The sequence below is a fragment of the Pectinophora gossypiella genome, chromosome 10, assembly GCF_024362695.1.
Source record: "Pectinophora gossypiella chromosome 10, ilPecGoss1.1, whole genome shotgun sequence".
Taxonomy (NCBI): Eukaryota; Metazoa; Arthropoda; class Insecta; order Lepidoptera; family Gelechiidae; genus Pectinophora; species Pectinophora gossypiella.
The window spans coordinates 8,621,032-8,636,193 of record NC_065413.1 but is presented as its reverse complement, the minus strand read 5'-3'; the positions used below and the strand labels follow the sequence as shown (position 1 = coordinate 8,636,193).

Sequence of the window (15,162 nt, the reverse complement as noted above, 5' to 3'; positions counted from 1 at the left end):
AAACTCAGTGCCTTACGAGGATATACGTCCCACTGCTGAGCATAGGCATCCCCGCAATCAACCGGAGCGGGGACGGAGCACATTCCACAACACTGCTTTAATGCCGGTTAGTGGAACTGAATTTTACGACATATAACCGGGCCCAACATTTAAACATGCTCTCTGAAGCATGGAATCATCTTACATTATCGGACAATTGCTTGATTCAAGCCAATCAAGTACAGAACAGTTCAACTCTCTAACCACTAGACCACGGAGGTAATTCTGTAATAAGTAATTAATTGAATTATTTAATTAATATAAATCCATGTGATATAAACATATTGAACTATATTCCGTCTGCGCTTTTAGCTTTGTTTGAATGCAGGTTTACCAGAAAAATAGTAATTTTGAGATACATCTTTCTGTTGTCATAAGATGCATTGGAATAGTGTTAGCTCGATGCCCCCGAAATATGACATGTGGAAATGCTTTTCATCTCGCTCATACCTGTTACTTCAACGGGAGACCAGTGGGGCGCGGAGCGGGACGACGTCGTCCAAAATAGAACGGTCGCGGATTCCTGGGCTAAATCTCAAATATCCAGATGGGTGCGCCATCTAAGTCAGTTAAAACAGTCTCGTGAAAAGTTGCCGAGCCCCACTTCTTGTCTGAACGTCTGCCAGTGAAGACCGGGAGGGAACCAACAACCACCACACAAAATGGTGAGTCACCTATGACGGCAGTGATAATGTGAAGAGGAATACAGTGAAAATGGACTGTTAACTCGAAAAGTGAAATAAAATTGCGGTTGTTCCTCGTGATACGTTTTCCGCAGACCGGAAGTTCGCGAGCGACATCGTTTGCAGCACATCGGTCAGCTAAACACAGTGTTGTGCATATCAGTGATAAAACATGGTCGTGCCACTTCCACACTCCTGTGCAGCGACCCGCACTTCATCTAACCCCACACTACACAGACCTACAGTTATCACATGAAATAACGAAATGTTTTTGGTCATTTTCAGAGCGACCTCAGCAAGAACGACATCGAAAGTGAGTATTTCTTGAATGTTCTCAAGTGTTTACTAACCGGTTGTGCGATGGCCATATTAACTGTTGCGGCGGTAACATGGGCCGTGGACTCGAGGTGTGATTCTGCTAGCATATCGATATAACCCTTAATATTCGTTCAGTTTTCAATAACATGATAAGTCTGTGTTGGTATGTGAACAGTTATTATGTAAATGTAATGAGAGTGAGCTTCGTAACATCTAAGTTTAGCATCGTTTCTCATAAAAGGTGCGCGTTGCTAAGAGAAACGGGCAGTGGAGCTAGTGGTACGGCTGAGCGGCGCGCGCGCTGTGTTCCAAATTTAACCTCGCGCGTCACGTGATCCGGCGCCGCCGCCCGCCCAAACAGAGAAACTCCGCTCAGATTTCACTGCAAACGTGTTCCCGATATTTGGCGCGATAACAAAATACAATCAACATACCTACATTACGTACGGTTATTATGTGGAATCCGGAGCCTGTACTTGCAACTGCAAATCAGCTGTCATTATCAAGGTCACTGACATATTAGATCAGCTGACCATAATGAACCGTGAACTATGAATTCTTATGCCAATAATTACCGGAACTTTGAATGAAACTTATTTGAGTATCTGTCTTTGAATGCAGAAATCTTTGAGCGAAGGATGCGAATTTTAATCATGCTTTCCAGATTCTTTACTTAAATTAAGCCTGACGATTAATATAAGTAACAGAATTCTTTCTTTATTTAAAGTATTTAGTATTTTTTTTAATATATGGGAATTGAAGATAATAAACATATTTTGGAAAAACTTAATCACGATGAAGCTGATGTAATATACCTACCTAACTTTACTTTAAAATTGTCAAGGCTCAACGCAGAATGTATTGGGAAAACATAAATCCAGGCGGTGGGCGGTGGAAATTAGGGCAGAGTTACAATCGGGATATAATTAGATGTGAGTCATTGCGCAGTGGATACGTCGAAACGGACGGAAAGAATTATTCTCGGCAAAGAATGCTGCCCACGCGCTTCGGCCTCGCGACTCTACGCCGATATACCTGGATTTATAAAGCGGACTTTCGAGAAAATTGCTAGATTATATTTCGCCGCGGATGACTGAAATGAATGAGATACTATAAGCGCATAGCGGTTAGAAACTGAACATGAATTGAACTGTAATTTATTAAACCACAGAATTATATACTTACTTAAGTTTTAAATACCAAATGATGCGCTTCAATTGAGTTTGAATACTAATTACTTCATCGATTAAATCAACTGCTAGTAAATTAAATTATGCATGAGAGCATGACACATATCTATTATTTTATCGAAAATTAATACGGTTATTGTGAGCAACTCAATCAATTAAAAGTCGAAAGTTTCAGTAAGTAATTACAATAATTTAGTTGAGTTTTTTTAGATAATGTACTTAGTCGTAAATTGTATAAGTAAGTACCTTTGATTATTGAGCAGCTGATATATGATTACTGTTCACAATATCTACAAATCAACCATTCAAAGGTCTGTTTCACAATTTATTAAACCGATAGTCGATCACCAACAGATCCACGGGTCTAGCCAAGTTGTAATAACTTAATTTTCCTTTAAACTTGGCTAGACTCTCAGAGCTTATCTGCCTTAAAATATACACTTATCCAGCACTTATGTGTTATATTATGATAGACTTTTCTTAACTGTCTACTAGTATAATATTATTATGGTGGTCATGTCAGGGGCCTTTGGCGGCTCAATAGTAACCCTGACACCTCACAATCCACAAGATAGAAGAAGATTATGGTGGTAGGTAGAATTAAATGACTTGATGTATAGGTTCTGCTTACTTATATGCAAAAAAAAACAGTGTTGAACAAAGCTAGGCGTGTTTTACTACACACAGTTTATCATCGAGTGGTAACAGGCCCTAAGGGTGGTATTAATAAACTAATCTCAGCTGAGACTGCCCTCAAGATCATGCTCAAGTCCCTGTTTTTATATGAGAACTGTCACATTGACATGATCTTGAGGGCAGTCTCAAAGCTGAGATTGGTTTATTAATACCACCCTTAGACTCTTCAAGCTATCTATCATCTAAGATGTTCACCATTCTGTCGTTAATCCAGGGGCATCCTTCGCCTACTCCATCTACGACTTCGACGGTAGCGGCAAAATTGACGCTTACAACCTCGGCGATGTCCTGAGGGCGCTCAACTCCAACCCCACATTGGCCACCATCGAGAAACTCGGCGGCACCAAGAAGAAGGGCGAGAAGACGCTTACCGTAAGTCTATTACGATTATGCCTCATTAGAGATAATCCAATAGGGATAGACGCAGGCATGGCAGATCAGAGCGGAGATGGCGTGATGAGATCGGCACGTTCCTGCTTGGCTGGCCGAAAGAACAGGAGGGTTAAAAGGCAACATCGAAGCCAAGCAATGTAAACAAAATGTCAAAAAGCAATATTGCCTTTTCCGACGATTGTTTTGATGTGGCGTTTTTAACCCCCCAAGATAGAGAACCGTAAAAAAAAATGGACGGATGACTTTGTCCAACCAGACTTGAAACGATAAATTGTTTTTTAGAGGATAAATACCCACAAAGCTTTGCTTAGTTAGTGTTTTAAGTTATAAAATGAATCCTTATGTAAACATCAAATTGCTAGCCCTAGCGGCTTGGGTAGTGTTCTTCATTTATATTAGTTAAGTTCTTATATTATAATACATAGGTATCCTTTGTATATACATTTGTCATGATTAAAAGATTTGGCGTATCTCGTAGAGTAGAAACTCATCAGAATCCAAGTACCTACTGGTGGCTTTATACTGTCATGATGATTAAATATTCTTTCAGTGTAACAAATAAAAAATTAAAAAAAACTGTAAATTAAATAATAATAATTAATAATTATTTTTGTGTAAATTATTTTGTATTTTCACAGGCATTAAATTGTAAATTTGTTCCTTACAGCTCGAAGAGTTCCTTCCCATCTACAGCCAAGTGAAGAAAGACAAAGACCAGGGTGTCTACGAGGACTTCCTGGAGTGTCTGAAGCTGTACGACAAGAACGAGAATGGTCTGATGCTTGGCGCTGAGCTCACACACACGCTTATGGCGTTAGGTGAGTTATATTATTTCATTACACGTTCAGTGAGTACGGATACCAGGTGAGAGCCATCAGCGCTTACCATTTTATTAGCTGACTAGTGAGTGTTATTAGAAACTACAATAAGCGACGTAAAAAACAAGTGCGAATCAGTTGATGAAGAAAAATGTACAGAAGAAAATAAGTGTAAAAAATAATGTCATTTATTGTAGCCTCTGACTTTTTTAAATTAATTACTACTTGGCTGAAGAATGTGATGTAGAGGGCAAATATATAATTAAGCAGACGTAAAAATGTATCTCTCCTTCCGAGAAACTGTGAAAGGCATACTTACAATACAAGAAATAAACATAAAATTGCTATTCAAAATTCTAGATTAAGTAAATTAAATTCATCTTTTTTGGGGTTATGTATACGTTTTAACAATAAAATACCAGATAATATTTTAAATTTGTCAGAAAATAAATTTAAAGCTCATGTGAAGCTTACTTTATGTAAAAAAGCTTATTATAAGATTAATGACTACCTAAATGATAAAAATGTCTGGTATTGAATGTGTTCCTCTAGTTATTAAATAACTTGTAAGTAATGTATATCATTGGTTTTTAAAAGATGTGTTGCTGTTGCAGTTTCTTGTCATTTCTTCTCCTCAGCCATAACACCTTGCGAAATGACGTGAATTCAAAAATGTTACATTGACCTTCAACAAGTTTATCCATGATAATTACGTTGAATAAATGATTCTGATTTCTGCAGAAAATTACAAGTAAATGTGCCTATAACTCAACAAGTAGCCGAGTTATCCCTATACTCAGCCTAAAATATACACCGATTGAGATTCCTAAGCGGTCAGTATTCTCGTCAAATTTACCGACCATACATTAAAAGCCAAACGAAGAGGCAAGTGGACAACCTAGTCAAATGAGATACTTTTTATGAAACGTCAAAACGATTCTCTAAGGTGGAATTTGTAAAGAAATACATACGTGGTCAAGCGTCATACTCTTTGTATGTTTAATTCTAAATTAAAATTCGTATTCTGGCAAATAAATATGATCGATCGATTGTAAATCAGTCAAAAATAATAATGAGATTGATTTTTAGTCATCATATACCTCTATTTCTAGGTTAGCAGTTTACAATTTATCTGTCATCTAATTCCTAGCTTACTCACGTAAAAAACAAGAGCAACAAACAATTTTGATTATGTTTAAAATAGCTACAGAGAATATCTAGAAGCAACAAAATAATTTGTTTCCGAGCACAAGACGCCAATGCGTCAATACGACAGTTGGCAGCTTGCATTCAACGATATTCCAGTTGGCCGTCAATCATTTGGCTTGGAGCCATGATCTGGGTACCAAGAGTTAATGAAGATTTGTCAATATTTTACGTAACGTAGCATGCACTCACACGCACGTATGCAGTTGCCTACCTATGCGGCCAAGTATTTAGTTAATGCCATACGGTGCAAACCTCTAATAAGACACGCCAAAAATACATTTAAATACTTACGTACAGATACTATGTACTATTAGGTACTATTCCATAGTCCTATGATCTGTGCTACAAATAAATTACGCGTGCTTGCTTATCACGTTGCTTATATATTAATGATGAATAACGTAGTTCCAAATTAACGTCTATCATTAGAATCATTAATTAATTATCGACAATGCTTTTTGAAGAATTTAGTGTTAAATCCAGAAGGGTAAGGAAATAGCTACATCAAGCACCAGCTAAAAATTACCAATGGTGTTTGAAAAACTAGTACTTAGATACTTCATCTATCGTGTGGGTTGTGAAGTGGATTACCAACCCCATCAACCCTGGTGTCAGCGTTATTACCTAAGGCCCCTGACATGACTCATGTAATGAATACTAAGTAATAACCAACGGCTTAACGTACCTTCCGAAGGACGGATCATCTTACTTTTGGACATTTTGGTGATCAGCCTGTAATGTCCTAACCAAGCTAGGGATCACGAAGTGATTTTTGGGTTTGTCCCCACCAGGATTCGAACCCTGGTACGACTTAGATACTTAAATAATAGTTATAAAAACAAATAAGTAAATAAAATTGTGTCAATTACGATCCATCGCAGAGTCTAGAGGTGCTCTATTTTTTTTTGACGTGACTTATTGTAGATTTTCCGCAGATGGCATTAAATACTTGGCCGGACAGAGAGAGGTGCTCTATCTCTGGACTTTGCAATGATTTGGCACAGTCTATTACCTATACTTAAGTGGATTAATAGTAACCTCCAAATCCTCTGGTTGATTCCAGGTGAGAAACTCGACGACAAAGAAGTCGATGAGGTCGTCAAAGACTGCATGGACCCTGAAGATGATGACGGCATGATCCCCTATGCGCGTGAGTATACCGCCATTTTATATCAGCACTTTTTCAAATCCTTGTCACCTATAGTTTCCTTTAGTTTCAGTAGTTGAGTTAATTTGCCTTTACTTAAAATATACCTGAATTATACATGGTGTACATATTTTTAAATTATATCAACGAATAAAAAAGTGAAAAGACCAATATTTTCACGAGCACAGTTTTCTTGTAGCACTTTTTCACGATTGAACATTACTCATTTGAACCCCTAGAGTCCTTTTAAACCTTTTATCCAAACTAGAAGGTCGTAGTTTGCAGAACCTATTGCCTTGTGTGTGTGTGCCCCTGTTGACAAATTATCCATTTACAGCATTCCTGAAGAAGGTGATGTCGTAGAAGAACTCATCTCGTCATATCTTTAGATATAAGATCGTAAGTGTACCAGCAGCAGGCTATCGCTCGCTATAGTTGATCTTCGTGTTCGCTTCCTGTGGTCTCAAGCTTTTTCTATATCTTCTAGATGTCGCCAAACCGACGTCGACGCTAAACTTAATCTCTTTACTTCGCTTTCATCAAAACTTACAAAAAATGTGTAACAACAAGTTCATTAACGAATTTAACTTTTAATGTTTCACTGCTAAAATCTACTTTTCTTTTCTACTATTGCCAAATTGTTTTGGAAGGTAATCTCTGCAGCGCCTCTATCTTCTCGTAACGCAGTTAATAGAAAGTAACAGTACCACTGTTAGGGTTACATGAGCTAATGTTTTTTTTTTATGTTGCAGCGTTCCTTCGGAAAATGTGCGACGGGTGGGGCGCTAAAACAGAGGAGGCAGAGGCGCCCGCGGAGGGCTAGAGGGCTCGCGTGGCTGCGCGCGGGCCGGACGCCCGGGTGCGGCTGCCGACACGACCCGTCCACATCCCGTATACACCATCTTAGATACGGACTACCCCTTTTTATACTTTACTACTACAACGCCAATAATTGTACAACGCAACCATCACAATGACTGTACATACTAAAGTAAGATTAAAAACTGTAAAACACACGTTGTACGTGTCTTTTAAATTATTATTATATATTAAGTACGTTTATAATGACAAAAATACAAAAATACCGTGAATTATTTTATAATAAACTGTTAAAATTTTCAATTTTGTGTTATCATCAATATCTATAATTTAGATTTTAGAATGATGCACTTGCAGGAAGATACTGAATAAACATATTAATTTCATTCATATTCTAAGATAAAACTTTGTATCCCTGAATTTTTCAACTATGTATATATCCTGCGTAAAGAAAGTACCTTCCCTTACCTATATGTCATTATTTAGATCACGGATAAACTATGAAATCAATTTGTATTGGTGACCATCCACGATTTCAGTCAACATAAAAAATGATCAAGGTGATACGAGAAATGTTTAGCACACTGCCTTTTATAGTAATTACACATATCAGTTCATTCGTAACTTTTTTGCATAGTCCTGTTTTGTACTTTCGACTAGACTTTTGAAGAAATCGAGGTTCGAGGAATGCGCAAGATATGCAACAACCCCAAAAATATATATTTTGAAGTAAGTGCGATGCGGCTCACCACCTGTACGTAGGTCTAACAGAAAGCTCGGCGAGGTGTGGGTACTTAAACGTGAGCTTATGTTATTTGTATAAAGTAAGTATATTTGAGTTATTTAAAATTGATAGGTATTAAGTATGAATTTAAATTATCGTCGAAGACCAGACAGAAGCAGATGAGATAGTAGTCAAAGGATTGAATGCTGCGACTGTAGTAGGTACAAAATGTAATGTGTATGTTTGGTGCCTAATAGTGGATTGTGATTTAAAGTATCTAGATGTAAAAAGGCAATTTTATAAAAAAGTCACTTTTTTGCTTAACTAGAAGTAAATAAAAAAAATATTTGTTCAGCTGCTTATCAACCTGAACATGTTGTAAAAGTGGACATGGGAGGAGTTAACATATCAGTGTAAGTACTTACAGTTCATCATACTTTCTTCTCATCAAATGAATCGAAACACGAGAATAATTCAACTTAAAATTTGAATTTGATACATTAACTACTGTAAACTGACATTTATTTCGTAATTCTATATTTTTCTGGAAACATAAACTTGCGAAGTGTTTCGATTTACTTAATGAGATGTGAAACTTGCATACTTACATTTGTAGTTCCGATACCTTGTGTATCTGCCTACCCCTATGGGAATTATAGTTGTATTTGTATATTTTTAAAAAATAGGTAGGTACATAACTATATTGATTGTTCATTGTATAGAACAATCTTTAACCTCTCATATGCCGAGATTCCAGACACAATAGATTTTACATTGTGTCTGGTCGAGATCCGCGTTCCGGCGTTCGAAAGATTAATACACGAATTAGTAAGTTCAATTCGTAGTTAGTAAAGTTCAAGCTAGCTTTTTATTAGTTGTAAGGAAGATTAAATGTAGGTATATTCGAAGTTACATTAGTAAGACAAAGTACTTAAGTATTAAATATTTATAAACAGTATACGGCATGACATAAAATCATTTACTGAACCTACAAATAATGTTGGAGGTAGCCAAAATTAGAAAATTTAAGTAACAAAAATATCTACAAACAAAGACACTAAAAACATTTAGACGGGCATACAACTGAAAAGGGCGCTAATTTAAATTTGAGAAACGACGCTGATATAAATAACAAAAAGCTTTACACTTTTTCTGGGGCAGTCGGGTAAAAACATAGGAAAACAGAGAAATATATCTACGGACTGAATCATAAATAAATGGGTAAGTCCACTTAACCGGGCAATGGCCGTTAGGACCGCGCAATCGGGGGTGTCTGCCAAATCCTCCCTCATACAAGCCAAGGGAAAATGGCGCGGAAACAGTTTTCCGGCATCAATACGCGCGCTCGGCTGTTTTCGGCTCTCGTTCGGACGCGATCGGGTCTCGTCAAATGAGAAGCTGCGAGGCGGTGTTACCAGTTTCAATAATACTCCCTGTTTATGGCAAAAAACGTAAGTATTGAGTAAGAGTTTAAGCGTCGGCGAGTGAATGGGTAGGTATTTGATTTCTGTCATCATAATATGTATATTCTATTATCATGATATTATTATAGTCAAAAATAGTGAGTTATAATTTGAGAACAATTATATTACATATATAAAATCTCAATGACAATAAAGGTATTATTATCAAATATATTATACTATTACTACTCACAATGTACATACCTTTATAGTCAGTCTTATAATACGAGTACAAATAGAAATAGATAAAAGTACTTACAAAAGTTAGTTTTCACGATTTCGATTTCATTGTTTGCTAATAATGGGTAAACATAAAGTAACGCAACGTACCATCTGTAAAAACCGTCAGTCTGCTAACTTTTTTCATAAATCCAAAGCGTTTGTTGGCTAACCTAACACTAAGATTCAAATATTGACAGAGAACCAGTGAAATAATGTGGGTATTTTTGTGCTCGGAGTATGGTAACACTACGCTTGCCGGGCCGAGTTTTTCGCGCTACAGACAGTGTTTATCTCCGCTACGTCCGCGCGCGACGTTCGAGTCCACATTGCGCTGTGTTTACTATCGTGTGTGATCAGTGATAACGTGCCGGCACCTCAAGGCCGAATAAGTAAGAAAACATTCTTACAATATTACAATAGCCATTTTTCACTAAAATTACACAAGTACTTAGGAATAATTTATGAGTCTAAAAACTTGAGCCGTTTGCCAAATTGAGACATTGACAATTGCACGGAACAAAGAAATGAACATGTTTTCAATGTTCAAAACTGGGAATATTCTAAATTAAGCATGTGGAAAATACATTGATGTGTGTGAAACACACTGCATACAACGACTTCTACATAAAAAAGTATAAACATTGATATCAAACGTAAGTCCCTAATGAGGTTCATGTACTGGTACATTGCAATGGGTACCCAGTGAGGGAGAAGAGGGCCGGGAGTACGTATACCCTCCCTACCTCCATTGTTTGATGGCTTCTGGAATGCTCCTACCCAGCCATAAAGTGTCGGTGGAAAGTTCATGAGCGCAGAGATTTTATAACGTTGGCGTCGCCTGAGGCTTATTTTTTTGTAATACTTCCTGATAAAATAGGAAAATATCTTTTAAAAGGCCCTTAGTACATGATCGATATCACGCACATAAATGACATAATATGTAATATCTATGTTTTTGCTGTGATAATTAACGATATTACTTTTTTAAAACAGTATTAGGTAAGTATACAATTTGTTTCCATATAGAATATAAGTTCCCTGACGTACTTACAGGATAAAAAAAAAACAATATAAAACTTAAACTTATTCTATGTTTTTACCTTAGATATAATATTTAAGTAACTATAACAAGAGACAGGTATGATTTATAAAAGCGCCAATATCTTTGTAAAACAAAATTAGTATTAACTTAAATGCATTTCGTATTTTCAAGGTTATTTCTTTCTTGTATTCTTCTATGAAAAATTTGTGAACAAATGGATGCAATCTCATTTTCAACAAAATATTTAGCATCCCCTCAATCAACCGGAGGGGGTATGAACCATACTCCACCACGCTGCTCCACTGCGGGTTGGTGGAGGTGATTTTTACAGCTAATAGCCGGGACCAACGGCTTAACGTGCCCTCCGAAGCACGGAATCATCTTACATTGAGGGGACACCTGTATATAGGCTGTTTATGTTTTATGTTATGTATTTAGCATCCCTTGCCTTGTAATGTTAAGTGGTTTCTTTAATTACATAGGATCCGCAACCCTTTTCCTTACAAAGGGGTTGCCTCGAGAATGGATGTGCTTGTCAGCCACAATTTACTTGATAATGATGCGGATAATAAGTACAGCCCGCATGTTTGTTCACCTTTTACTAGCGAGCTGTTTACATGTTCACAACATTTAATTATTTATTTATTCATTTTTGGTTATAAACATCAGGTATGTTACGGACAGTATGAAGTTTCGGTTTCTGATACGGATATAAAATAATTGCGGATTTTAGTCATACAAGTTCGATGATTCGGACGGTTTTGGTTAAAGTAAAAATAAGTAGGTGAATGATTTGATTTTTATAAGATTGTCGTGTCATCGAGTCGGCCAAGCAGAAACAAAAACTTGTTATAAGTAATGAATTATTTTGCTGTTAATTCCGCTAAGAATAAATAAATGACATCTCGTTTAGGATTTCGTATTAACACTGACCGCAAGTTGTCTTTTGATCACTTGTGGCTCTGCCCACCCTTTAGGTGTTACGGGCGTGACTTATGTATGTACGTGCCTTTTTTATACACCTCCCTTATCCGATTTCTTTTTATTTCGGATATCCGATATTTTCGGATTCGAAGCTCTGTAACATCCCTGATAAACATTTAAACATGTTTTTGAGTTGAGAATGTCACATAAGAAAACTTAGAAAAAGGGTTGACCATGAAACCCGGGTCACGAGAGCTGATAAGGTTAATAAGGTTACTCTTTGCAACTTTTGGAAATGTCGTACAATATAAACTGAATATGATGTCACAGGTACAAAATTGGGTCGTGTACTACGATCAAGATAACTTATGAAGAAATTCTGATTACTAAAGTCACCACCTATCAAATTAGTCTAACAGAAAGCTCGGTGAAGCTTAGGTACTTACTTGATTTATCTTGCGATTAATGTACCTCTGACTACCCCGATCGGGATATAGTCGTTTATGCTTATGTATACCGGGTGAGAGCCTTCAGCGCTCCCCATTTGTCCGGCCAAGTGGTTAATGTCATCTGCGGCAAATCTCTCAAATCTAGAATAAGTCACGTCAAAAAAAGGTAATAAATAACATCCACCTTTCTGTTTACAGTTGTGAGTGCAGTGTTGGTTCCTGCGTGAAGTGATCATCATGGCTGAGGTGAAGGACTCTCCGTCTGCAGTCGACAAGATGGACAAACACAATACAGGTAATGGAATTTATATTATTTTAGTCTCGTAGACATTGTGGTCCTGTGGTACATCGGCTTGCTTCTCAAACGGGGAGCGTCGGTTCGAATCCCCGCTACCAGATTTGCACCAATGAGTTATTAATTTATCTTAAGTGTAGTATTCACACACCGGAGAGGAAATATGATTGGCCACCTGATACGACACGATTAATTTATAACAAACATTATAGAAGGAAAAATTGAAGGGAAGAGAGGAAGGGGTAGACCTAGGATAACATTTATGAAACAAATAAAAGAGAAGGTGGAGGTCGTGTCGTATCGGGAGGTGAAGGTTTTGGCGGGAAGAAGAGGGGAACGGCGATTACTCCACCGACAAGAGCGCAGCTCTTAAATAGAGAGAGAGAGAGAGAGAGAGTATTCACTAACACGGTTGGCTCGACCATTAAGTATAGTGGCCGATGCGGCTTTCAAACTACCACTTTTCTTTTCTACCAGAAAGCCCGATGAGATGTGGCTACATCGTTTATTTTGCGATGGATATACTTCTGACTACCTCTGATTGGGATATAGTCGTGAACTTATGTTAAGTTACGTTGTGTATTTTGGTATATAAGTATTGTATAGGTACATAGAAAAGGGCCTTCTATAGGTAAAGGAAGTCGTTGATGTCTTTTGTTCATAAAAGTTAAAAAAAACTTTGTTTTGGTAAAATAAGTTCATAACTGAACAGTTATAAAAGTTAAACTAAATGGATATAACGCTGCTATGTGTGATGAACAGATGGATTGAATGTTTTCTATTTCCTTGCATTTTACTATTAGGTACTCTGAAGAGAGGATTCAGCCTTATGTCTCTAACCTCCCGTAGAGAATTAGATATTATAATTGCTGCGGCCATCTATGACCCAACCTGTATCCGCCCTTGGGTACTTTTAAAATGCTCGCTCGGGTAATATCAGAACTCAACCCCCAACCACTCTTGACTTGGTATTAGCGACCTGGGCTTTAATAAGGCCACTTTGAAGCGAATCATTTAAAATACCAATAATGTTTGTGGCATTTACGCATATAAAAATATTGTGCACAATGTCAATTAATGTGAAACATCAATATTACTTTAGGCCACATTGAAGCAATTTATATTTTTCATCATAAGTATCTATTACTTATGCTGAATTGTGTTGTTCATAACTCATTTGTCGACTTTTCTTGTTTATGTTTTATTTTGTTTTATTGTCTTTTCTGGGACCGTAGGCACTCTTAACAAAACGTTTTCTATGGACATACGTAGGTCACACCAAGAGTATGCGCCAAGAAATGAGTCCTGCGGATTTTATTGGAATAAATTGGCATGTCATAATAATTCTATGTAGATATTGCCGCACTAGCGCCGTGGCCGTGAGACTTTTTTCATTGCGCAGAGTATAAGTAGTAAAAAAATATATGTATGGCACGTATGTTACGCTTCACTAACGCCCACGGATAATCGTCGAACATTTCCCAAGTAAACGCCAAGTATTTGGTAACATTTCGCGTGTTGATAACAAATATATCCTCCGTACTACATAATAGAACCTCAAATATACACAAATATTGATCACTGATGTAATACGCAAGATGACTCACATTTTTACGAAAAAAAAACTACCTGCTTCTGCTTTTTATCATGTATAGATATCCAATTTATTAGCCATATTAGGCGTCAGTCGACATAATAAAGCAGTAATATAGGCCTAACTTCTTAAAAAAAAAACAAAAATATTGACTCGACTATGTTTAAATTTTAAATTAAGTACATAACATAGTTTTATTTTCTCGGAAAAGGAATGCAATAAGTATTCACATTTAATACTTATATACTTATTATCAATTTACTCATACAATTATTATTCTCAGATAAAACTTATTATATATTATACTGTTACATCATCATAACAGATCACAAGCAATAAAGTTAATATTATAATATATTTAATTGTATTGTTATCAATTTACTCATTGTTCTGTCGTCTTTTGTTCAAGAACAAACATAACAAATAGGCAAATAGTAATATAAATAGTGCTCGCAGAATGTTTCCACTAAATTGAGCCGATCTTGTATCTCCCGTATGGTCTAGTGGCTAGGATACCTGGCTTTCACCCAGGAGGCTCGGGTTCGATTCCCGGTACGGGAATTCTTTTTGACAGTTTGTGTTTTGTTTTTTTTTCGTCCCTTTGCAGTGGAGCTAGTTTAAAATGTGGATTCTTTGTCTTTTGAAATTATTAATTTACAAATCATATTATAAAAGTTCGGCGTTACTATCTTATCTTTATCTTTCAAACACCTATAATTATTTATTACAAAATGTGTCAGATCAACACAAAATTTCTTAGGATACAATTACGGAACAAATTATATCATTTTTCGTTTTTAACCTTTACGCCTTGCACCTTACTAACTCCTCATTTCCTGATGAGGCACATTTCTAAACTGGTCGTAAAAGAAGAACAATGGTCTCATCCGTTCGACAATCAAACAGTGGTTAGGTCATTAGACAGTTCAAAGTAGGAGTGGGCGTGGCACATTCGACACCAATTTACTCATGGAGACAGATGCTCAACATTCCTAGAAATTGTGCGAAGGCTATAAACATAAACAGTACTGTGACACTGTTTTTAAACACTTTTTACAAATAATCTTTCTTCACACATAATCACCATCTCCCTAGCATTATCCCATTTTCATAGGGTCCGCTTACCTAACCTGAAGA

General features: G+C 36.8%; 1 protein-coding gene and 1 non-coding gene across 3 annotated transcripts; both read left to right on the top strand.

Moving 5' to 3' along the window:
• The first annotated feature begins 570 nt into the window (after positions 1–570).
• LOC126370486 (myosin light chain alkali) lies at positions 571–7,615 on the top strand. 2 transcript variants are annotated; one of them, XM_050015365.1, is made up of 7 exons: positions 573–704; positions 1,008–1,035; positions 3,141–3,298; positions 3,987–4,137; positions 6,410–6,496; positions 6,831–6,892; positions 7,246–7,615. In XM_050015365.1, the coding sequence occupies exons 1-6, from the start codon at positions 702–704 to the stop codon at positions 6,854–6,856; spliced, it is 453 nt and encodes a 150-aa protein (XP_049871322.1). In that variant the 5' UTR covers positions 573–701; the 3' UTR covers positions 6,857–6,892; positions 7,246–7,615. The 2 variants fall into 2 exon arrangements, with proteins under 2 accessions (XP_049871321.1, XP_049871322.1); XM_050015364.1 differs by lacking the exon at positions 6,831–6,892 and having other exon boundaries at positions 571–704.
• A 6,899-nt stretch (positions 7,616–14,514) lies between these two features.
• On the top strand, positions 14,515–14,586 carry Trnae-uuc (transfer RNA glutamic acid (anticodon UUC)). Its single transcript has one exon. It is a non-coding gene; the product is annotated as a tRNA-Glu (tRNA).
• Positions 14,587–15,162: the final 576 nt, after the last annotated feature.

Excerpts from the sequence above, each read along its gene's own strand:
- LOC126370486 (XM_050015364.1), top strand. Across the intron at positions 3,299-3,986 it reads AGGGCGAGAAGACGCTTACC|CTCGAAGAGTTCCTTCCCAT; the intron begins GTAAGTCTATTA and ends TGTTCCTTACAG. Across the intron at positions 4,138-6,409 it reads ACACACGCTTATGGCGTTAG|GTGAGAAACTCGACGACAAA; the intron begins GTGAGTTATATT and ends GGTTGATTCCAG.